At 43.7% G+C, this 25,069-nt stretch overlaps 2 protein-coding genes across 4 annotated transcripts in view; one reads left to right on the forward strand and one right to left on the reverse strand.

The window, feature by feature from the left end:
* The window catches only part of ANKRD55 (ankyrin repeat domain 55), a 72,351-nt gene extending 54,633 nt beyond the window's left edge, over positions 1 to 17,718 (reverse strand). For all 3 annotated transcript variants that reach the window (XM_050946959.1, XM_050946958.1, XM_050946960.1), the window contains exon 1: positions 17,318 to 17,718. In XM_050946959.1, coding sequence (XP_050802916.1) covers positions 17,318 to 17,357 — 40 coding nt within the window. In that variant the 5' untranslated portion in view covers positions 17,358 to 17,718. The remainder of the gene's footprint in view (positions 1 to 17,317) is intronic.
* LOC127047952 (uncharacterized) overlaps positions 1 to 25,069 on the forward strand; it is a 438,685-nt gene that overhangs the window by 176,696 nt on the left and 236,920 nt on the right. The window lies entirely within an intron of this gene.

The raw sequence follows: 25,069 nt of genomic DNA on the forward strand, positions 1-25,069 counted from the left end.
ATCTCCTTCTTCAGTGCTCAGTAGCATCAACATGTCTCAGGCTGTTTCAGAATTTCCTTTGCAGTCCCCTATCATTTATTGACACAATGATTAAGGATGTTTCTGTATTTTCTTTATGATCTCATACTGAGTTTTTAAATAAACTTTAAAAGAGTGTAAGACAGAGTGAACTGCTTTTACAATAGCAAAAAAGTGCATGTGAACATGTCTTTCTGAACCTGCTCTCAAACACAGTTCAAATATTAAATAAAAATATTATATACAGTCCAAACTCATCCCTTTAATGCAGTCTATTTTTATTAACATAGAAGTTAATAATAAGATAAAGTTCAGCTCAATCGTTCCCTCTTCTTCTAGGGTTCCTCCATCCAGCCTGTGTAGCTCACACCCTAGAGCTTCTCTCTAGAAAGCCCTCCTCCTCTTCCCTTATATCTGGTAGGGTAAGGACCCATCTTTCTCAATAAGTCAACAGAACTCTCCTACTCTTTCTCCACAGGCTCACATCTGCTTCTGTGGTGTGAGGTTTTAGGTAAATGCTGCTGGCCTGTTACAGTCTGGTTTTTAAGGTGTGTCTACACTGCAGCTGGGAACAAGCCTCCCAGACTAGGTAGACAGATTCCCACTAGGAGGTCTTGAGCTATCACACTAAAAATAGCAGTGTAGACATTGAGGTTTGGGCTCTCAAGCCCACCTGACCCCTTAGGCTTCAGAGCCTGAGCTCCAGCCTGAGTCACAATGTCCACACTGCTATTTTTGGTGCGCTAGTTCAAGCCAAGCCAGTGTAAGTCTCTATATCTGGGGCTCAGAGGCTTGCTCCCAACAGCAACATAGACATATCTCTGGCACAACAAAGTACCTGCTTCAGTTGTGCAATAGATTTCAGGCCTGATGCTCAGTTACACTACCAGAGTGACATAAGCTGACCAGCTACCTTAAGGCCCATTCATGTAACTGAGGGTCAGGCCCTTAGCTCTTTAGAGTGAAGTTTGTCAGGCCACTGGACTACAATGTGAGCAAGGGAAGGTGACAGAAAAGTGATGTTTAAGTAACGTGAATGGGAGGAGTTGACCAATGGAAAGGGAATCTAAGTTAAGGGTGGCATAGCCTTACGCACATAATTTTCTGTGCTAACATAATTACATTTGAAAATTATTTGTAGGATAAAAAAGTCCAAGCAGCTTTAAAGAAACTTGTTCAAACTATTTACTAACATACAAACAAATGATTATTATTATTTCCTGGATGAATACGTGATAAAATGTCTTTAAAATATTTAAGAATTATTTGACATACAAGTCCAATCCATGATCCTATGTGGTCTCGGTTCCATTCCCATTAGCTCCACATTATAATTTCCCATCCAGCATAATTCCTCACACATGACCTTCTCTCCCTAGGAAACAATCATTCTTACTTTTAAAACTTGGCTACCAGGGAGACTGAATCAACTCTCACCTTGAGAAAAGTTAGTCTGTCCCAAGGTACGTCTACCCTACAGGATTATTCCGATTTTACATAAACCGGTTTTGTAAAACAGATTGTATAAAGTCGAGTGCACACGGTCACACAAAGCACAATAATGATGATGACATATACCCTGAAACACCCTGGACAATGTGTTTGACCCTACAGGCACTGGGAGCTCAGCCAAGAATGCAAATGCTTTTCGGAGACTGCGGGGACTGTGGGATAGCTGGAGTCCTCAGTACCCCCTCCCTCCCTCCATGACCGTCCATTTGATTCTTTGGCTTTCCATTACGCTTGTCACACAGCACTGTGCTGTGGACTCTGTATCATAGCCTGGAGATTTTTTCAAATGCTTTCTCATTTCGTCCTCTGTAACGGAGCTGTGATAGAACAGATTTGTCTCCCCATACAGCGATCAGATCCAGTATCTCCCGTATAGTCCATGCTGGAGCTCTTTTTGGATTTGGAACTGCATCACCACCCGTGCTGATCAGAGCTCCACGCTGGACAAACAGGAAATGCAATTGAAAAGTTCGCGGGGCTTTTCCTGTCTACCTGGCCAGTGCATCTGAGTTCGGATTGCTGTCCAGAGCAGTCACAATGGTGCACTGTGGGATACCACCCGGAGGCCAATACCGTTGATTTGCGGCCACACTAACCCTAATCTGATATGGTAATACCAATTTCAGCGCTACTCCTCTCATCGGGGAGGAGTACAGAAAGCAGTTTAAAGAGCCCTTTATATCGATATAAAGGGCCTCGTTGTGTGGACTGGGTGCAGTGTTAAATCGGTTTAATACTGCTAAAATCGGTTTAAACGCATAGTGTAGACCAGGCCCCACTCAAGGTTAGTGCTTATAGTCTTAGTAGATGTAGACAACTGACATGAAATCTGCCTCCAGAAATACAGACCCTCCCATTCCATTACTGTTAAATTGAGACTGTAGCACAGGCTGTTTTTCTTTCAGTTAGTCTCTTAAATTGCACGTTTTAAACAACTTATAAATAAAAATTGATAATTTTAATTTAAAATCCAGTTAGTAGTAGAAGAGGAATGTTCTGGGGTTGTTAAGTAGATATTGAGCCTTTGACCTGTAGGTCACAGCTTTCAAGATAGGTGGGATCAGAAGTGACTAAGAGCCATTACTGTTTGATGGATGCTCAGCAGCATACAAGTATGTGAAATAATGGCAGTGGTTTCAGTTCAGTGTCCAATAAGAAACAGATTTCCACATTACACAAACCACTATCACAACTGGTAGTTTTGGCAGAGAGGCCAAGACTTGATTATGTCATGGAGATCAGTTCTAATTTTGTACTCCAAGAGGAGCATCTGCTACATCAAGTTTGAGGCAAATTGGCAGGGCAGAGAGGTGACGTTTATGTTACTGGTACTCCTGCTATAGCTATTCTGCAGCTAGACGGGGAATTCCATCTTGAGTGCTGTCCGTGGGAGTCTTTCACAGTTATAAATGGTTGGAAACGTTATGGGGGTGGCAAGGGGAAGAAATTGATGGAACAAAGGAGCAGGATCAATTTTTTGTGTGAGGATAACTAATGAAATTGAGGTATTTGTAGCCTGGGTGCTCACCTGGGATTTTAAAATTGCATACACTTTGCATATGCAAGTTTTATGCAAAAATCTTCAGGCTTTATAAAGCGTAGGCAGGCCAACTCTTGGCAGAGACATGGAGTGATCCATCTAGAAAAGGAAGCCAAATTCTCCAGTCCTTGAGTATGTGAGGTACTTACTCTGCCACAGAGCAATAAAATGAAAGCAATAGAACATTAATATTTAAGTTACAGCAGGTGGTTCTTAAATGCACTTTCCCACATAAGAAAAACAAACAAACAAACCAACAAACCTTCCTAGCCACAGTAACCTAACCTTGCCATCCTAATCCCCATAGCAACATTATAGCAACCTTCTTCCCACCCCAGGAGACCCAGAGAAATATTCAGTGACTCTCTCTCCCCTTTCTCCCCTCCAAAAAATATTGACTATACTGCTGTCAGTGTCATAGGGCTCTTTATAAGATTTACATAGCCCAAAGCCAGTAAATCCTAGCACAAGGCATGGGGATAGGTGGGGAATCCTTAACCAATAACAGGAATGACTAAATGAGCATATTATGTATTCCTAACTGCATCAAAGCCATAATATATCATTTGACACACATTTTAATGAATGCTAATTCCATTGATTTGATTTCAGAAAGGTGGCTTAAACAAGAGCTGTGTGTTTTGACATACCTCTAATCTCCTGTACCTCCTTTGCAACATGCTAAACTTTTGCATCACAGACAAGTTGAACTATAAATGCTCCCTTTGCTAAGCTCACCTAATTTCTTTTTGCAGACATGTCACTAGAAGGTAACTGACAGACTGAGAAATTGTGTCAAAAAGGGGACTAATATCGCAGTCAGGTAACATATCACCGTTTTCATCTCCTTTTGTAAGTTGCTTACAGTACCAGCTTGTGGATTTTTATTGCACGTTTGGGGTCACATTCTCAGATGGAGTGAACAGACTGTGACAGTGCAACACCAGTTTACCCCAGCAGCAGAACAGGTCCTCTGCATTCAAGTGTATTTACCTAACTTAATTTGCTTTCTCATTATTCTGTTAAAAACATCAATAAATGCTACATTTGTTTCATCTAAGCTGACTGTTAGGCTGTTTTATCTGGGAAATTACTGTCTGGCACTGTTGAATGGAAGCTGTCACTTATCTTCTCGGAAGCACAAAAGGTGCATATGGGTCAAGTGTTAGGAGAAGCCTGTAGTGTGGCTACACATAGCACTGCTACAGAAAGAGCTGCAGGTACCATTGTGGGCAAAGAGCCAAATGATGTATGGGTACCGGGTGCTGTCATCATTACAAATCTGTGTTTAAAAAACAAAAAACACTAAACACTTCTAGTGTATCTTTAATGTTCAGGAAAAAGGAATGTTAAAGGTTGACATTTCTGTTCAGCATTTCTGAAATATGTAGTAGTGTTCCACAAGGATATAATTTCCTTCACGACATTAAATACTAGCAGTTTGTTCTGAAAGGAGGTGTATACAATATGATCTTAATATAGTGTTTTACAAGGAATATGTTATATGTGCATGTGATCTTTTTGTTAGACTAGACTTCAGTTGTTAACATCCACAAAGAATTGCTGGAGCTAAATGTACATGATCTTACTGACAAGACATCTATACATTATTAATTATGGTATTATTCTTAGTGATTGTAAAACAGAAAAGTTGAAAATCCAGGTGTTACATGTTCAATGTTGTGAAGAATTATGTATTTTTATTATTTGCTTTCCCCATCATCAGTAAGATGCTGCTTGGTCTCCTCTAAAGACCACCAGTGTCTGGCAGATAGTGAAATATGTCATATCAGGCTCACTTCACAGCAGATCAGCATGAACAACAGTGCTTAACAACAAGCATCCATCTCCCCCATCCCTTTGATGCTTGAAGTAATGGGACATGCTTTCCTTTCTGGCTGTACTGTGATAACCTGTGTCATGAATGTTAGTATTCTCTTCGGCCTTCCAGCAACAGCTAATTAATACTCAAGTAACAGCATGCAGTGTATGAACACAGAATTCAGAAATCACTTAATTCTCTTATTTTATGGATTTGATTATTTAAAACATCCTTGTGTTATTCAGACCTGTGAGTTAGCAATGTAAGAAAGAACAACTTATTAATGGAGAGACCAATTGTATGGATTAAAAAAAAATTGGACCTCGTCTCTTGATACATTTGGATGAAGAATGCTAAGATAGCTCAAATAATACCTCTCTGCTTTTCCCCTCCCTCTTCCTGCCCACTCTCCCCCAAGTCCCTTCTCTCCTTCCCTGCTTTTTTTTTTTTTTTTTTTTTTTTGGTATTATTGTTACCACCACCCTAATATGTTATGTCTGTGTAACATTTTTGGATTTTATATTGACTGGTCTCACAACTTTGACAAGTTATATGATTGTGTTGATATCCTGTGAAATGTGGGGCATTTGGTAACATATACAAGTTGCGAACCTTTTTGTTGGTGGTGTATTTTTTCTTTGTTTCTTTATGAAAATAAATAAAAACACACACCAACAAAACCATCACATTATGCCAGAGTAGGTACATGACAATTTCAATCCATAAAGATAAAATTTTTGATGCACAGTCATGAAACTACATGTTGTTCTTTGGGATTGTCATTTTGAAAGTGAATTGTACCTAAAAGACAGGAGTGCAATATGTGATTCTCTGCTCTATTAAAGAAACCCCCAAAGTCCTGGATCTAAACATGATGTTTATTCACCATCACATTGTCTTTTCTCCTCTCCCAAGTCTCTGTTTTTCTTATTTAGACTAAAAGCTCTTTGGGACTGGTGCTCACTCGCTTGTACAGTACCTAGAGCAATGGGACTCTGATCTTGGTTGGTTAATGGTGCTGCCATAATAAAAATAAATTATAATAAGCATTACTATCTGAGGGAAAGACAGCAGGATTTTCAAAGCCCAAATATTTTGTGCCTAAACCTGTAGTTACATGCAACAATATGTCATTCTGAGACAATCTAACAGAGTGTACTGTTAACGGAGTATCAGGTTCTTTTTTAGCTGATGGCCCTGCTGGCCCATTACCAGGTAGTGCCCCCTCTATCCCACATGGATGACCCAGAGATCATCTTAGGAGCTGCAGGAGCTTAAACAACACTTAACCTAGTGGTTCACAGACTTTTAATGGGACACTTTCCCTCCTATGCTTCGTAAATAAACTGGAAATGTCAGCCTCCCCCTCCATTTCTTTCCCTCCACCTCCCCCCCCCCAATGTGTTTTATCTGCATGCTCTTGGACTAGCATAGTGTAAGCGGGGGAATGGTCCCGGGCTATTGTGGGGAACTTTCCTGGCTTCTTCACCGGGGTAGTGCAGTGGGCTAGCGAAAGGATCTGAGTCCTCGCTCCCACATCCTTTACCCAGAGGCCTCCCTGCCCTTGAGGACTCCCTTTCCACTCTCCTGTCTAACAGAGTCCTCGTAACCCCAACAAGGCTGGGCCCAGGATTCCTGGGGGGGCTCAACCCCCAACCCTGCTGTGGTCACCTAGGACAGGGACTAGGGTGTCCCCACTCCGGGGTACTCTCTTTGCACTGCGCACTTCCCTGACCCACTGATCACATCATACAATTTAAAGCAAATACAAGTTATTTAATTAACAAATAATTTAAAAAAAGAATAAGGAAAAATGGGAAAGGTTAAAGGAAAACATCACCCCGCTCTGTGGCAGGGACCATCACAAACAGTGTCTCTGGACATCAGGGCACTTCACAGTCTGTTCTTGTAGGTCCCAGGCCTCATTCTCAGGCCCTGGCTGTGCTGCAGGGACGCTGCGGGTCAGACAGTTGCTCTGGTGGTGGCCACACTCTTTCAGGCTCTGGGTGGTAGGGACCCTTCTTCCCAGTGTCACCCCTGCTCTGTCAGGGTTATGATTCCCCTCCAAGTCTGGCCTGCAGAGCCTCTTGGCTGAGGCGTCTCCTTGTGCTGGGCCCACTGCCCAGGGTCCCCCTCGCTCTCCCCAGCTGCTCACCGCACCCAGCTCCGGACTGCTCTAGCCCGCTCCAGCTCCACACTGCCTCAGCGCCGCTGCTGCTCTGCCTTCAGCTCCCTGGGCTGCTTCTCTGGCCTCTCTGGCTCCAGTTGCTACAGCTCTGCTCCCAGGGCAGGTCTGCTCCGCAGGCTGCTTCTGTGAATCTCTCTCAGCACCTGCTTCCTGGGCTGCATGTCTGGCCCCTCTGGCTCTGGTTGCTGCAGCTCTGCTCCCAGGGCAGGTCTGCTCTCTCTGGGCTGTGCTCTGGCTTTTTGGGCTGCAGCTCTGCTCCTAGCAGCTTAGCTTGGGCCCCTACTCTCGTCTTAGCTCAGCCCCACTCTGTCTGACCCAGGTAATTCCAGCTCACACAGAGGACGGGACCCACCCTGGCCTTCTGTCTCCTTGATTAGCCTGCCCGCCCTGTCAATCAGGCTGACCTGGAGCATTGGCCTCTCGCTATTGTTCCTGGGGACTGTCAGTCTCAGGGTCCTGATTTGCCATTGATCCTTCCCCTTTTAGTGCTGGGAGCTAGCAACCAAACACTCCCACTGAATGTTAGTAAGGGGATAACAGCCCCCTTACATTAGTACCCACCTACCCTGGCAGCAACCCCAACAGGGGGTAGAATCATAGAATATTAGGGTTGGAAGAGACCTCAGGAGGTCATCTAGTCCAATCCCCTGCTCAAAGCAGGACCAACACCAAGTAAATCATCTCAGCAAGGGCTTTGTCGAGGTGGGCCTTAAAAACCTCTAAGAATGGAGATTCCACCACTTCTCTAGGTAACCCATTTCAGTGCTTCATCACCCTCCTAGTGAAATAATGTTTTCTACTATCCAACATAGACCTCCCCCATGACAGTGCTGGGGTAGCCTCTGAGACTTTGTCCACTCAGTTCCCAAGAACTCAGCTCAACTCCAAACTTATCACTGAGGTTTCTTTAAAAGCAGCAAAGAATCCTGTGGCACCTTATAGACTAACAGACGTTTTGGAGCATGAGCTTTCGTGGGTGAATACCCACTTCTTCAGATGCATGCTCCAAAACGTCTGTTAGTCTATAAGGTGCCACAGGATTATTTGCTGCTTTTACAGATCCAGACTAACACGGCTACCCCTCTGATACTTGAGGTTTCTTTGGCATACAATCAAACTACATTTGAACTGATCAAGCTCAAGTGTAGGGGTGCATATAGGGTGTACCAGACATCCAAAGTTACACAGCAAACCTCTTTCTTCACATACATTTATACATTACATTGCCTCACATGTTTTGGGACTGGCTTGGTTATTCTGAAGAACTCAATTCCTGTACCATATGCTCTGTGTCGCTACATCCCATATTCTTCATAGAAATATTGTTATGATATAAATATAGCATAAGTAAGATATGTTTTATGCAAGATGGGTCATGAAAGGTATCATTGGAAAGGTTATGTTTTACTGAATATGATTATCCTATTTGTATACATGTATCTTTTATGTATCTGAAGTTAGGAATATTGACTATGTAACAATTACAACTGTGGTTGCACCTGGGAAGCACCCACTAGACAGTATGCAATCAGCCTGGATAAGCCATTAGGAAAGACAATAGGTCTATGAAGATGTTGATCTCTTGTCTTCATGGAGTTCCTTCCTGTGGTCATTACAAATAAGCCTGGTCTCATAGTTGCTTTAACACTGTAAGGTCATGTGATAATGTCACCTAGTACAGAGTACCATCTTGGACACTGATGGTATTTTTCCACTGGAAACAAAGAATTCCCACCTTATATAAATCCTATTTAAGGCTGGGAAGTGAGTCGGTTAAGATTTTTCTCCATTGCCTCCTGTAGTAGAGCGGCGCCGTGGCTCAACCCTCCTTGCAGGCGGAGGGAAGCCACACCGGCCCACCGCACTCCGTCAACTCGAGGTCCATCCCTTGCTGCGGGGCGGAGTGAACCCACAACAGTTAGCAAGTGGCCCAGGCCCTTGGGCAGGACGGGGCAACACACGCAGTCTACGCTCAGGCCTTTCAGCAGGGGCTGAGCACAGGGGAACAGTATATAGCCTCCACAGGTCAGGGGAGGAGGGAGTCTGCCACCCTTGAAGGGGAGGCAGGGGGAACGCAGGCCCTCCCACTCCACTGTGTTCCAGCCTAAGGCCCTCGTAGTGGTCAACACCGCTAGCAGTCAGTGGGGATCCTGACCAAAACACACTGCCATTGGCTCAGGTGAGCCTGCAGCCTGACTGGGGTTGGCTGCCCCCGGGACACTTCCAACCTCCCCCTCACTGGGTACCTGCCCTCTGCCAGTGTAGTGCGGGGGGGTCCCAGATCATGGATTCCTCAGGGTGTCCGGCGTCAGGAGGTCCGGTCCACTCCTCAGGGTACCAGGCATCGGGAGGTCCGATCCACTCTTCGGGGTACCGGGCATCGGGAGGTCCGATCCACTCCTCGGGGTACCGGGCATCGGGAGGTCCGATCCACTCCTCGGGGTACCAGGCATCGGGAGGTCCGATCCACTCCTCGGGGTACTGGGCATCGGGAGGTCCGATCCACTCCTCGGGGTACTGGGCGTCGGGAGGTCTGGACAGCTCCTCCACAGGCCTAGCGTCGGACCGCTCAGTCGGCTCCTCTGATTACTGGCCCCAGGGGAGGTCAGGCCAGTACCCTTCCGGGTACCGGGTAGGCCGGGCCCAGCAGGAGCTTGGGCCCTAACATCTGCCTTCTCTGGCAGCCTCCTCCTAACTGAGCGCTGGGGCTGGGCTTTTGTACTTCTGGTCCAGCCCCCTGACTTCCGGGGGGCGGGGACAGGCAGGACGGGCCTTGGACTTCCTGTCCCGCCCCTTGACTTCCGGGGGGCGGGAACAGGCGGCGGGGCCTCCGCCTGTGGCCACACCTTCTCTGGCCTATGTCCCTCAGGAGCGCGGGGGAGTGGGGCCCCCTCGCTACACCTCCCCACCTAAGAAGGAAAATTGCTGAAAGCGCTTGAAGAAACAAAGGAACTAAGCTGTGGAAAGGCAAGGGCTGAGTCCAGGCTGAGATAAGGGTCTAGCCTGTGAAGAGAAATTACTGGAACTTTAAGCTGCAGAAACTCTGCAACCTGCCTAAAACAACATTTAGGGTGAAAAATTACCTTTTTTTAACCTGTTTCTTTAGTAAATTAAGCTTAGGTTGTGTGTTTGTTTTATTTGCTCAGTAATCTGCTTTGCTTTGTCTGTTATCCATTATAATCACTGAAAATTTACCTTTTGTAGTTAATAAACTTGTTTTTGTTTATTCCAAAACCCAGTTGGTGCAATTCATATCTGGGAGATGGAGGGACAAAAATCTGTGCATATCTTCCTCCACATTGAGGGAGGGGTCAATTTTTATGAGCTTATGTGGTACAGATCTCTCTATACAGCATAAGACTATATTATTTTGGGTTTACTCCCCAAAGGAGATATGCACGTGAGCTCTGGGTAAATCCCTGAGCTGAATCCTCCCACACAGAGCTGATTTAAGTCTGTGTCTGCAGCTGGGTGTGGCCTTACTTGTGCATATGCTAGAGAAGGCTTGAGGTACAACAAGGACAGGGGGAGGAAGCCTAGGCTATTGGAACGGGTGGGCTCAGTGGGACCCCAGCACATCAGGTGACACCCCGGATAGAGGATTCAATCCGTCACATGCACGCCTTACTCTTTATCTCATTTTACATTCCAGGCTTGTCTTATTCATTGTTAATGGTGTCCAAGGTGTTCCCCTTATTTTAGCTAGTACCAACATTCTGTTTCTTGCCTGCTGATTTATTTGCCTCCCTAATCATCTCCTTCAAGAAATGAGGCCCCACCCATGTCCATTTACTCATGTCAAGCCAGGCCTACATTCCACTGCTTTTTTTTTTTATATTAGCATTCGTTTCATTTTTTAAGTTCACTACCCAGCAACACATTCCCAAGACTGGTAGCTGTGATCATTTGAACCACCATAATATCGGGCTCAAAGTACAAACCAGGCGGTGCAAGCTCACCTCTTCCAGTAGAGTTCACCAGGGTGTAATTCCACATTAGAAGCTTGTTCTGCCTTTAAAGCATCCTTCTGTAATTTGCTTTCATTATAGTATAAAAAACTGGTACAAAATATCAAAAAATCTTTCCATTTATTATCACAGGAGATTTGGGTGTGAAACAGAACGTAGGCCAATTAAAATAGCATTCCCTGGGTCTGTACCAGAAGTGGCCCTCTTTAGCCACCACAAAAAACTTATCACCAGCATAGGCAGTTTTTACTTTACCAGCCTCTCAACATCTCAACCGTACCGTGAAATTTGGAGATTATTCCCTCAGAGTGAATCCACATGCCAGCAATTCTGTTTGTAAGACATTACACCTGCACATGCAAATGTCATCCAGGTGCAAACAGCAGTTCAAGCCTGGCACTTTCCAGACCTTGCATTGTCTTACAACAGTATTTGAGGAGGGAAAACGAACTTCTTCCTCAATGTACATGTTACAGTGATTTCACATTTAACTTCATGGTATTGGGCCTTTGTTAATTTTCTTACACTCTGCACCAACTCGTGTCACCTCTTGTGCCAAATTTTTAGATTTTCTGTCAAGATAAAAGAATGCATGTTTTCTTGCTTCCATAGCATTTAAGGCTGCTTTCACTTTGTATAGCACAGTCGTTCTCAACCTGTTTATCATTATGGGCTGCAGACTGAGAACCACTCCATGCCCCCCTTAACACCTCCACAATCCCTGTGGGGCTAAAGCAGAACTCTGGGTGCTGGGTCAGGCAGCCAAGACCCAGATCCCCATGTGCGACTGGGAAGCTGAACCCTGGGCCCTGCAGCAGGGCCAGACACCAGACTCCCATGTGGAGCTGGGCAGCTGGAATGTGGGACACCCCTCCCCTGTGTGGGGCTGGACCCGGACCCTGCAGCATGGGGCCAGGCAGCTGGAGTCTGGGACTTCACTGTGCAGGGCCAAGGGGCCAGCAGCCAGAAACTGGGAACCTGAGATGTGGGGCCAGATGGGGGGAATAGATCCGGACCCTGCAGCGCAGGGCTGGATGGCTGTACCATGGGACCACCACCCCCATGTGGGGCCTGGAGGCCAGGCCAGGTGACTAGCAGCTGGAGCCTAACCCTGGAACCCTGCTGCATGGGGGCTAGGCAGCCTAACCTGGACAGCTAGCAGCTGGACCAGGACCTCACATCACAGGGCCAGGCGGCCAGACCCCAGGACCCCACTGCACAGGGCCAGGCGGGCCACATCTGGACCTGGACCCTCCACCCCCAACAATGGGCTGGGGGAGTTGGAACTGACCCCTGAGCTGAACCCCTGGGGGTGCTCCAGTATCCCAGCAAAACTCTAAATCCCAGTGCTCCCCCCCACCAACTTACCCACAGATTCACTCTCTCTTGCCCCCTGAAGTACTCACTAGCCCCCTGCTGAGAGCAGTGCTCCTGAAGGCTGCCTTACTTCTCTATCTCTCCCTCCTCCCCTCAGACAGCCCTGCCCCTGCCAGACTAGCAAATTTTGATTTTTTTTTTTAAATCACATGGTTGTGGCCCAGTTAGCACACAGCTGGGCTGCACGTGGCCCACAGGCTGAGAACCGCTGATATAGCATGTATTACCACCTACTACATGTATTGTTATTATTAGAACACCTATTAAATAGGTGTTTTGTTAAATGTTGTGGTCCCTAGCTATGCTGTAAGCAATTTAGTAAGAGAGACCAAATAAATCTTTTAATTTTGCTTTGGTTTAGCCTTGTCAGCTGAGCCTTTGAACTTTCTTCTTTTTTTAAAATGCTTTTACATGCCTGACATTTTCCTTTTGTAAATTGCAAATTATAAGCAAATACCATTTAATTTTCTTAAATATAAAAATTGCAGTTTAAAAATGATTAAAAAAAAAAACAAAAAGAAGACAAAAAAAAACACAAGCGAGATCTTTTTGGCTTGCGCCCTGATAACTGCTGTCTTTAACTCCCTTATTTTAATTCTGTGGCTCAGCTAGCTGAAGCTTTAGTAAGCTGATTGTTACATTGAAATTTGTGACAGGTAGTATTTTTTTTTAAACTTACTAGGTGTTCCCTTCTCACTCCATTTTTTTTTAAACACAACTGTACCTAGGTTACACCCCCATAGTATATTCAGAAGCAGTTAATCCATATTGGAAATTTCAGTGGCATCCAAAGGATCTCTGCTGTGCTCTTCCAAGCATTCCCCCCCACCCATAATATTCTCTGGAGTTCCTTTTTCACCTGGTCCCAATCTGCCCCTAATACTTCACTTAGGAGTCCAGAGGGTCCATCCTTATATTTAACCCACTTCTCCTGCATGGTACCAACTTGTTCTTATTTAAACCCTTAAATCCTTCCAGTGCCATTCCCTTAACGCTAGGCGGTGACTCTTACACTATGAAGTGTATGTTACCTACTCCAGACTAGAGGATCTGAGTGTGAGGGGATCCCCGAGGTGCAGCCTGGGACCGTGGGACCACTGTCTCCCCTTAATTCTCTTCAGCCTGTGCTGTCTCTAACAATGCCTTGCTTGTGACCAGCAGCAAACTTATCCAGGTATTATCATCACTCAGTACAACCACATGTGGAGACCCCTCACCCAGCTAGATTGCAGGAATGATCTCATAGCCACTCAGGAATCACACAGGGAAAGGCACTAGCCAAATCCCCTCAGCTCCCAGCACTGTACCCCATGAATATGCCATCTTGCACTGCTCAAGATGAGCAGTGCAAATTTATTCATTGGTTCACCACTTTATCAATGGAAAGTGGATATACACCAGCCTTTGCAAACCTGGGCAGTTTTGCCACACACTTCAGATAAACTCACTGGTAAAAGAAGCTTATTGGCTACAAAAGACAGATTTTAAGTGACTATAAGTGATAGGCAAAAAAGTCAGAGTTGGTTACCAAAATAAAATAAAATAAAAGCATGCAGTCTAAACTTTCAACACTACTAGAGTTGACAACAGCTAGATTAAGCAGTTTCTCACCCCACTGGGTATTGCAGTTCATAGTACACAGATTTCACCCTTGAAATCTGGAGCAGTCCCCTCAGTTGGAGTCTTCATAGTCTCCTTGTTCCTTGCCACATAAGTGGGTGAAGGAGAAAGGCCCAGTCTGGGCCCTCTGTGTTCAGTTTTATACCCTCAGTTCATGTGCTTGGAAAACACAAGTCCAGGCAGTCTGGGTGGGCATTGCTGAGTCACCGGGCAAGGTTGAGCAATTCCTTTGGTGTGGCCTCATCCAGGTGAGTCATTGCATTGTAGCTCCCTTGCTGGACAATGGTTGTTGATGGGCTGATTGACACTCCACCCGGGTGTTGGTTACTTTCCTTGCTATTGCTTCTGGGTAACTAATATGTGGCTGATTCCCCAACTTACAGCATGTTTTAGTGACCACCATACAACACAATTCTCAGAACTTCATATGACAGAGAAATGTCTTTCAGCAGATCATAACCTTTTCCTTGGTACCTTACAAGGCATACTTTATATGTAAGATCACAACCAAGGTACAGAATGTCAAACTGAGTCACGGCACCAGTATGTTGGGGTAGCCTCAAGACCTTTTCCACTCAGGAGTCTTTTGGGGTGAATTCTGAAAACTTATGCACTCAGTAGCCTCCCAGACCTAATCACTGAGGTGTCTTTATTAACATACAATCAAACTACACTTGAGTTAATCAGGCTAAGGGTAGGGGGTAAGTACAGGGCATACCACACCTCCAAAAGTTACAAAACAAACTTCTTCTACACTTGCACATTACACTGCATTTACTATACCTTGCATTACATGTTTTGGGACTGGCTTGGTTACTTTGTAGGAACCAATTCCTGTACAGCGTGCTCTGTCCATGCACAATTTACTCTTTACCTCATTTATATTCCAGGCTTATTTTATCCATTGTTATCTTGTCCATTGTAAATGATGTTACCTTTTATCTTAGCTACTACAGATATTCTGCGTCCAGCCCCCTGATTTATTTAATCCTATCTCCCAAAAAATAAGGCTGCACCCATGGCCAATTATTCATGTGAAGCCAGGCCTACAGAATGACCAATAACAAAGTTTGGCAAGAATGCTTATGTAGGAAGAGTGAATCCCACCAAATGCTAGAGCCAACACAATGAAGTAATAGGTCTTGTCTATCTCTGTTTTGATACAAAACTACTCAAGATAGTTAAGTCCCAGGCAGACTGCGAAGAGCTACAAAAGAGCTCTCAAAACTAGGTAACTGGGCAACAAAATGGCAGATGAAATTTAGTATTGATAAATGCAAAATAATGCACATTGGAAAACAATCCCAACTATACCTATAAAATGATGGGATCTAAATTAGCTGTTACCACTCAAGAAAGAGATCTTGGAGTCATTGTGGATAGCTCTCTGAAAACAGTCACTGAATATGCAGCGGGAGTCAAAAATTTGAACAGAATATTGTGAATCATTATGAAAGGGATAGATAATAAGACAGAAAATATCAAATTGCCTCTATATAAATCCATGGTATGCCCACATCTTGAATACTGCGTGCAGATATGGTGTCCCCATCTCAAAAAAGATGCATCAGAATTGGAAAAGGTTCAGAAAAGGGCAACAAAAATGATTAGGGGTATGGCACGGCTTCTGTATGAGGAGAGATTAATAAGACTGGGATTTTTCAGCTTGGAAAAGAGACGACTAAGGGGAGATATGATCGAGGTCTATAAAATCATGACTGGTGTGGAGAAAGTAAAGAAGGAATTGCTATTTACTCCTCCTCATCACACAAGAACTAGGGGTCATCAAATGAAATTAATAGGCAGCAGGTTTTAAATGAAGAAAAGGAAGTATTTCTTAACACAACGCACAGTCAGTCTGTTGAACTGTTTGCCAGAGGATGTTGTGAAGGCCAGGACTATAACAGGGTTCAAAAAAGAACTAAATAAATTCAGGGAGGATATGTCTATCAATGGCTATTAGCCAGGATGGGCAGGGATGGTGTCCCTACCCTCTGTTTGCCAGAAGCTGGGAATGAGCATCAGGGAAAGTATCACTTGATGATTACTTGTTCATTCCCTCTGGGGCACCTGGTTTGGCCACTGTCGGAATACAAGATACTGAGCTAGACTGACCTTTGGTCTGACCGAGTATGGCCATTCTTATGCTCTAATGCTATAGAACACTAAGAGAAAAAAACTCAAATCAAAATGGATCCAGAAAATGACCATGACAAAACTGGGTTTTGCACAGTCACTGATTCCCATTGCAATTTGATGCATATGTATCTGATTTATATCAATTTATTCACAAATACCAGAATGGGATGCTGATGTGTTAAAGAGACTAAACAAGCAGTATTCTGGGTGTATCACTTGCATTTTGAAGAATTTTGATGTTAGCCTTTTCACCTACGCAGCAAGTCACAACCTTTTGTTTTACGGCCAACTCTGCTTTATCAGCATGTGCACTTGCAGGTGCATACTGGTGACTGGGAAGATTGCACATAAGTCATTTTGGGGCTTTGTAAATGGACAGAGAGATTTGATGTAACATAGTTGTTTAAACAATGAAAATTTCCTGCTTTGTGAATAAAGGGGAATATAGAAAATATAGAATTTTAGTGAATTAAGCAAGAAAGGATGTAAATTATATTAGATATCATAGCCCCCACCCTAACAAATACAATTCAAATAATCTAACTACAAAACAGATAACTAAGATCCATCTATATTTCCATAGCAACCTATTCCTGTAGAAAAATTATCATTGCGTTAGGGCTTATTTTAGATTTCTTATGTTAAGACACGGTAATATTTGTGCAGTGCATCTAAAGATTTCCTGAAGATAAATCACTTGTCAGTGTGTATTTCTTTCACTTTTTACAGCTTATAATTCCAAAATTCATGAATTTAATTAGAAAAATGGGCACTTAGCTTTGTACAAGTCAAATACCACATTTTAACTGGTTCTAGTTTAATGTAACAACTGTTGTATACACAAATCTCAGAGCTGACCTTAAAAAAAAAAATGCTGTCATTCTTCCTGATGAAATCATAGATTTATTTTTGAAACAATACTAGTAGGCAGAAATAACTGTCCTTAACACTGATGCAAGAAGGTCCCTTTTGTACAGACAGAGTGAAGCAACATATGATAAACATATAAGAAATACACATTAGAACAGACCTCCACCATAAAATATGCAGCATTGATTTACTAGCCAAAACCATACAATTTCAACAGGCATGCTAGGACCAATGGCTTTTGAAATTAGTAGCAAGTGACTTACCTTTGTGCTGATCAAACACTGATGAGGTACTAAAATCCATTGTGGTCTATCTCATTATTTACTGTTAGACCAGGCAAATACCATTTCCGTGGTTTCCATGGAAGAATCCCATATATTACAGTAAACAATATATGCAATGATAGCTGTCACCAATTTTCTTGTTTGAGAATTCAATTCGCTTTACGGCTGCAGATTGTTGTCAAGGCAAAGACGTGGTCACTCACATAATAAGAATGGCATATTCTGTTAGTTACGGGCCCTGTTAAAAAGATGTCTCCAGAAATAGCCTACTTGAGCTTTTAGGTATTGAAAAAACACTAGCTTAAGAGGGCAAGCTGTCTATGATCAGGCCTGAGAAAAACACTGCAGATCACCCAGCATCAGCAACAAGAATGCTGGCTTTAAACAAACAGAAATCTCAATGAGTGAATGAGGATTCACTTTGGCAAACGGAGCATGTGCAAAACTGCCAATGCAATTTGGATGCTGGATGTACTCATTTTAGAAGCCAAAACTGCATACGCTGTGTTCGCAGACAATACTGTCTTAACTGACTATTACATAAATATTGTAGTAGGCATACATTCTGTAGTCTATTAATTAATCAGCCACCCACCTATTTAACTGAGTGAGTTTTGAATAGCATGGAGAACATAAATAAAAGGGAATGACATTTATTGCTGTATTTAATAGATAAGGTTTAAAAGTTCTATATAACTGTTCTCAGTAACTACAGTCAATTGCAATAGAAAGCCTTTTTAATGTAAACATGTTTGGTGTGTTTTAGGCAGTGTTTTAATGAGCTATTCCAATGCAACTTGTAATATACACATTTTATATTTACTCTTCAAGTCCTACATCCAAGCCAAAGAAGAGGGAGTCCAGTTGTAGGCCTGTTAGTCTGACATCAATTCTGGGCAAGATAATGGAAAGGCTGATATGGGACTTGATTAATAAAGAATTTAAATGAGGGTAATATAATTAGTACTAATAAACAAAGACTATGGAAAATAGACCCCATCAAACTAATTTGATACTTTCTCTGTTGAGATTACAATGCAAACATGTTGATATAATATATTTAGACTTCTGTAAAGTATCAGAGGGGTAGCCGTGTTAGTCTGGATCTGTAAAAGCAGCAAAGAATCCTGTGGCACCTTATAGACTAACAGACGTTTTGGAGCATGAGCTTTCGTGGGTGAGTACCCACTTCCTCAGATGCATCTGAGGAAGTGGGTACTCACCCACGAAAGCTCATGCTCCAAAACGTCTGTTAGTCTATAAGGTGCCACAGGATTCTTTGCTGCTTTTACAGACTTCTGTAAGACATTTGACTTGATACTACACAATGTTTTGATTAAAAAAACCTAGATAGATATAAAATTAACATGGCACATATTAAATAGATTAAAATCTGGAAATGTCTCAAAATTTAATTGTAAACAGGGAATCATCATTGAACAGTGTTTCTAGTGGAATCTGGCTGGGATTTGTTCTTGGTCTTACATTATTTAACCTTTTTATTAATGACTTGGAAGAAAACACAAAATCATCACTGACAAAAATTGGGGGAAATGGTAAATAATGAAGAGGACAAGTCACTCATTGAGTGTTCTGGATGACTTGGTAAGATGGCTGCAAATAAACTATGCCTTTTAATATGGCTAAATATAAAGGTACATAAACAGGTACAAAGAATGTAGGCCCTGCTTAGAGGATGGGGGACTTTATCCTGGGAAGCAGTGACTTAAAAGGTTTGGAGGTTGCGGGGGCTGAACATGAGCTCCCAGTGTGATTCTTTGGCCAAAGGGGCTAATATGATCTTGGGATGCATAAACAAGGGGAATCTCAAGTAGGATTAGAGAGGTTATTTTACCTCTGTATTTGGCATAGGTGCAACCACTGCTGGAATACTGCGTTCGGTTCTGGTGTCCACAATTCAAGAAGGATATTAATAAATTTGAGAGGGTTCAGAGAAGAGCCCTGAGCATGTGTAAAGGATTAGAAAACAAGTCTATTACTAAAAGGTTTAAGGAGTTCAATCTATTTAACTTAACAAAGAGAAGGTGTGACTTGATTATAGTCTCTAAGTCTCTCCATGGGGAACAAATATTTAATAAATATTCTCTAGAAGAGAAAGGTATAATGTGCTCAAATGGCTGGAAGTTGAAGCTAGACAATTCAGACTGGAAATAAGGCATATATTTTTTAAAAGTGTGTAGCAGGTCATACATGCCCCGTCCATTTTTGGGATGGGGTACGGGTCATTAGAGGCCCATGGGCAAGTCTGCACAACCCCTCTGGTCTCAGAGTGATGTGTCCTATCTGCCTTCTCTATCAGGGCTGTGCAGCCTAGCAGCCAGAGTCTGTAGCGTGGCCCTCACAATCAGGGTTGTGTGGCCTAGTGGCCAGAGACAGTAGGGCTGGTGAGGCAGGCTGCCACCCCAGGGTGGGCAGCAGCCAGGATAGGGGGTGCCAAGCCAGGGCCCTGTCGGTGGTGGGATGGGGATCCAATCAAAATACAGCAACCACCTCCCTGTGTTACTTCCTATCCACTTCTCTGCAGCTTGTGGTCTCGTGGCGCCCCTAGGCTCTCCTCCCTCTGTGGCATCTGGAGCCTGGAGGTTGTGGGTTGCTGCCATCTGGCTGGCCTCCGCATCATGGAGTGTGAGCAACCTTCAGCAGGAGTCTACAGCAAACCTCCTTCCTCTCTGGTGGTCAGCCCCAAATGAACTGGGCTGCTCTCTTTTATACCTTACCTCCCGCCAGAGCATACCCAGCAGGGTCGAGGGGGTGGAGCTTCCTTGGCTCAAAGAGAGGAATTAACTGCAGTCCCAGTGCATTCCCCATCACACAGTGAGAGTAATTGGAATAGCTTACCAAAGGTCATGGGAAATCTGCCATCACTGACGATATTTAAACCAAGAGTAAATTTTTTTCTAAATGATATGCCCTAGGAATTATTTTGTGGAAGTTCTATGGCCTGTGCTATATATATTCCTGCAGGACCTGTGCCTGGCTGCCTCCTTCAGTGTGCAGGGTGGACTCTGTGCAATGTACAAGACAGAAGCCCTTCAGATCTTTGCATTATACTGGGTCAATGTTTAGTTGCAATTACCATTGAATAAGTATGATCAAATGGATTTACTCTGAATTTACTTTGGCCTCATGAGAACACAATTGGGCCAGCAAAAGACAGAGTTGTGGATGATGCAGGAACCTGCTCAGTGTAGGATCAGGAGTGGGGCTGCGGTTGGGAGCTGTGGCCAGGGCTGCAATGGGGGGTAAGGGTGGGTGGTGCGCCCTCCCTGGTCCCTGTAGGGATTGGCCTGGGCCCTGCCACATCTCCCCCTCCCCGCCAAGAAGTTCCTGTGCACCCCACAGTTTTGGGACAATGGTAACAGATGGTAACTAATAGAGAGATGTTTCTGTAAATTTTTCCATAGCTTTTTAGTTTGAATATAAGTCTTAAAACTGACTATGAATGAAAGATGCACAGTGGAAGAAAGACCATTAACTTCACATACAAATTCTACATACGAACATTCAACCACATGCTTCTGAAACCTAAACTAGTTTCTGTTTGAGTATAGAGCCAAGAGACAAACACTTTGTGCTTCTGGCTGGACAAACCTGTCATGATTAGAGCGGGACAATATTGTGTGTTCTAAACTATTGACAAAGGGGCTTTTTGGGAAAATTTCTCTCTTTCAGTAGTCTGATTTTTTAAAAACAAACTTACCACCTCAATTTTTTTTCCTTTTCTTCCTCCCACCATCTCTTCCACTGTGCCACTAGAAAAGCGGGGGGGGGGGGGGGGGGAACCATCACAAAGATCAGTATATTCTTTTTGTTAAAAAGTCTCAACGCTTTGTAATTTTTCATGAAAACTGAAATACAAGATTTTTTGTGCAGCTTTAGCTACTATGTTGCCTTCTAAAGAAAGAGGCAGAGGGGTTGATCCTGGATACAGAGTAAGGAGTGAAAGAGTAGCAATTGTTGCAAGACAGCTGGCAATCAGAGAACATGAGGGTTCCATGGTTAAGCATGCAAGTCAGGAAGTGACAAAGGTATCAGTAAGCGCCCACATGTGGATAAATATTACGATAGGGCTTGATTACTGACTCAATCCAAGTGGGCCTTGTGGCTCCGTGATCTGAACACTTAGCTGAGGCTCAGAAGAAAGTGTCAAAGGGTATGTCTACACTGCACCTGTGAGTGCACCTCCCAGCCTGGGAAGACAGACTTGTGCTAGGTTGACTCGAGCTATTGTGCTAAAAATAGCAGTGTGGACATTGTGGCACCTTGGACTACTGACCAAACCTTGGACTGAAGAGGATCAAGTGGGCTTGCGAGCCCATGCTGCCACCTGAGTCACAACATCCACCTGGCTATTTTTAGCCCACTAGCTTGAGCGGAGCTAGTATGAGTGTTTTAGGGTTGCTAATCCTCCAGGATTGTCCTGGAATCTCCAAGATTAATTTTTTTAACTAAAAATTGTCATGTGATGTAACCACCAGGAATACATCCAACCAAAATTGGCAACCCTAGTCTGTCTACCCAGGCTGGCTCCTAGTTGCCGCACAGACACATCCAAAGATCTTGGCTTGTTTAGTCTTGCAAAACAAAGGCTGAGAGGGAATGTGATTGTTCTGTAGAACTACATCAGAGGGTTAAATACTAGAGAGGGAGAAGAGCTATTTAAGCTAAAGGACAATCTTGGCACAAGAACAAATGGATATAAACTGGCCATGAACAAGTTCAGGCTGGAAATTAGAAGAGGGTTTCTAACCATCAGAGGAGTGACATTCTGTAATCAACAGGAGCAGTGGGGGCAGTTTTCAGACGGAGCTTGATAAATTTATGAATGGGATTATATAATGTGGCTGCCTGCAATAGCAAGTGCCTGGACTTGATGACCCAGGAGGACCCTTGCAGAGTGGTAAAGCACCAAGCTTTGATGAGACAGAAGCTGAGATGTAAAAAGGTGGAAAGCAAGTGATGGTGAGTTACGTGTGCTGGATGGTTTGGGAAACAGAGTTATCCTAAAGATTGGAGAAGAGGTGTCATCTATTGATTTCCTAAAAAGGGGGAGCAGTTTATTTGTGATACCTGGAGAGAGGTGACACACCTATTTGTGCCTGGCAATAAAGTGTTTTGCATTATCATTTGGAATAGGATGAAAACTGCTGTTGACAAAGTACTCAGAGAAGCAGCAGCTGGATTTTGATCTGGTAGGTTATATTCAGACCAGATTTTCACCTTGGGAAGATTTACTGAGAACTGCTAGTATTCAGAGCATAAGGTGGTTTTTAACTTCCTTGATTTTAGAAAGCATTTAATAATGTCCACAGAGAAACCCTCTGGAAGATCCCCATAGACACTAGGGAATTCCAGCGAAGATTTTTAATTTAGAATAAAATTTCTAGGACAAATCTGTAGGTTGAAGCAGGACAGAGTGGAGACACAGAACGTTTAAATTGTTAGTGGCATAAGGCAAGGTTGCATACTATCCCCACTTCTCTTCTGCATTGCCAAAGACTGCAGCTGCCAAGGACACTGGTATTGTTTGGGCGAGAGAAAAGCTGAGAGACTTGATTTTGAGATGACACAGACGTATTGGATACTAACTTGGATGGAATGAAAGACTTTTTATGACCATAAAAACAGAAGCTGCTAAAGTGGGACTTCATATGAATGTGCAGAAGACCCAAGACCATGGAGACAGAGAATGCTGTCAACACTGGTGGATGTGTGATTAATGGAGAAGATTAGGAAAAAGTTGATGACTTTGTCTATCTTGGAAGTACAATAGCAGATAGTGGCCAGCTCACTAAAGCGAAGGTAAGAACTGGTCAAGCCACTTGATATTTTCCCATTTGTAAAATTATCTGGAAGAGTAAGAAGATAGATCTACACACTAAAATTAGATTGTGTGATGCTATTGTCCTTCCAACACTACTGTATGATTAAAAAAGTAGAAGTAGTCAACAAAAAGCTGAATGCATTCCACTAGCATTGTTTAAGAAAATTCTTGGGAATTCATGTGGAAGTGCTGCACTACATGGATCAGCAGTAGGATTGCCAGGCGTCTTGTTTTTTGACCAGAACACCTGGTCAAAAAGGGACCCTGGCAGCTCTGGTCGGCACCACTGACTGGGCCACTAAAAGCCCAGGGCTAAGGCAGGCTCCCTGCCTGCCCTGGCTCCACATGGCTCCCAGAAGCAGTCACCGTGTCCCTGCAGCCCCTAAACACATGGACAGGCTTTGAGTGCCAGCTCCACAGCTCCGATTGGCCTGGAACTTAGACCAACTAGAGCTGCAGAGGCAGTGCACTGAGGCTCCCTGGCCACCCATATATCTAGGGGCCATAGGGACCTGGTGGCCAATTCCTGGGAGACACAGTAAGCACCACTCAGACCCCGCAGACCCACATACACCCCAATCCCCTGCTCCAGCCTGGCGCCTGCATCCCCAGCCCAAGCCCTCACCCTCTCCTGCACCCCAACTCCCTGCCCCAACCTGGAGCCCTCTTCTGCATCCAAACCCCTCATCCCCAACCCCACCCAGAGCAAGCCCTTACCCCCTTCTGCACCCCAACCCTCTGCCTGGTGAAAGTAGGTGAGAGTGGGGGAGAGCAAGCAATGGAGGGAGGGTGGATGAAGTGAGCACAGGGTGGGGCCTCAGAGAAGGGGTAGGGTGTTTGGTTTTGTGCGATTGGAAAGTTGGCAACCCTAGTCAGCAGACTGGACTCAATAATTAGAGAAAGACAGCTGTAGTGTTTTGGCCATGTCATCAGGCAATCCTGTGACAGCAGCACAAGGTATGACTTAGACAAGATTCTACCTGGAGGACAAAGAATGACCTATTGCAGGATGATCAAAAACAATGCTTCCATCATGGAGACAGTTCACAATGGAGTCAAACATCTTGCTCTGGATAGACAGCAGTGGGAAAATGGATTGCTTCATGCACCACTAGGAGATTCTAAGTTCCAGTCCTATGTATGCTCCTCTACCAAACAGTTAATGATAAAAAAGTGACTAGAGAAGTAAAGAATGAAGCCAATTTTGGATCGTGAGATATAGCAGATGAAATATAAAATAATCAGACTAGAGCTGAAAGAAATTTTTCAGTCAAATAGTTTATTTGCCAAATAAGGCAGTTTCTGGACAACCAAAACTATTCACTAAATTTTATTTGAGAACAGTTTAGGATGAATTAAAAAAATTTTTTAAAGAGTAAAAACAGATCATTTTGACCATTTGGAAAAAATGTTTTTACTCTGTTTTGAAATGATAGGAGTTAGAAATTTAGCTAGATTTCTTTATTTTTTTTAAAAAGGTAAAAACCACTTGACAGTGTAACAACCATAGCAGCAGTAGCAACAAAACCTGAAAAAAATTCATTTTGAATCAAATGGAATTTTGTTGGACTCAAATGATTTTGGGGGGGGGAGGGGAGGAGTGTTCACATTTTGTCATGTGAAACAAGAGAGTTTTGGTTTGAACTAAAACATTTTTATTTTTTCAGATTTTTCATTTAGCCACTGATATACAGGGCCACATCCTGGTCCTACTGAATCAGTCTGAATTGTGCCATTGACTTCAGCAGGACTAGGATTTGCACGGTATGTTTGTTATATTGCCAAGATTCTATTAGACAGTAACATATCACAGTCAACACTGCAATTCCTCTCATCGATTCATAGCATTAGTGTAATGCTGCCAAATTCCACTAGATGGTGAACTT

This window comes from Gopherus flavomarginatus, chromosome 3 (assembly GCF_025201925.1).
Source record: "Gopherus flavomarginatus isolate rGopFla2 chromosome 3, rGopFla2.mat.asm, whole genome shotgun sequence".
Taxonomy (NCBI): Eukaryota; Metazoa; Chordata; order Testudines; family Testudinidae; genus Gopherus; species Gopherus flavomarginatus.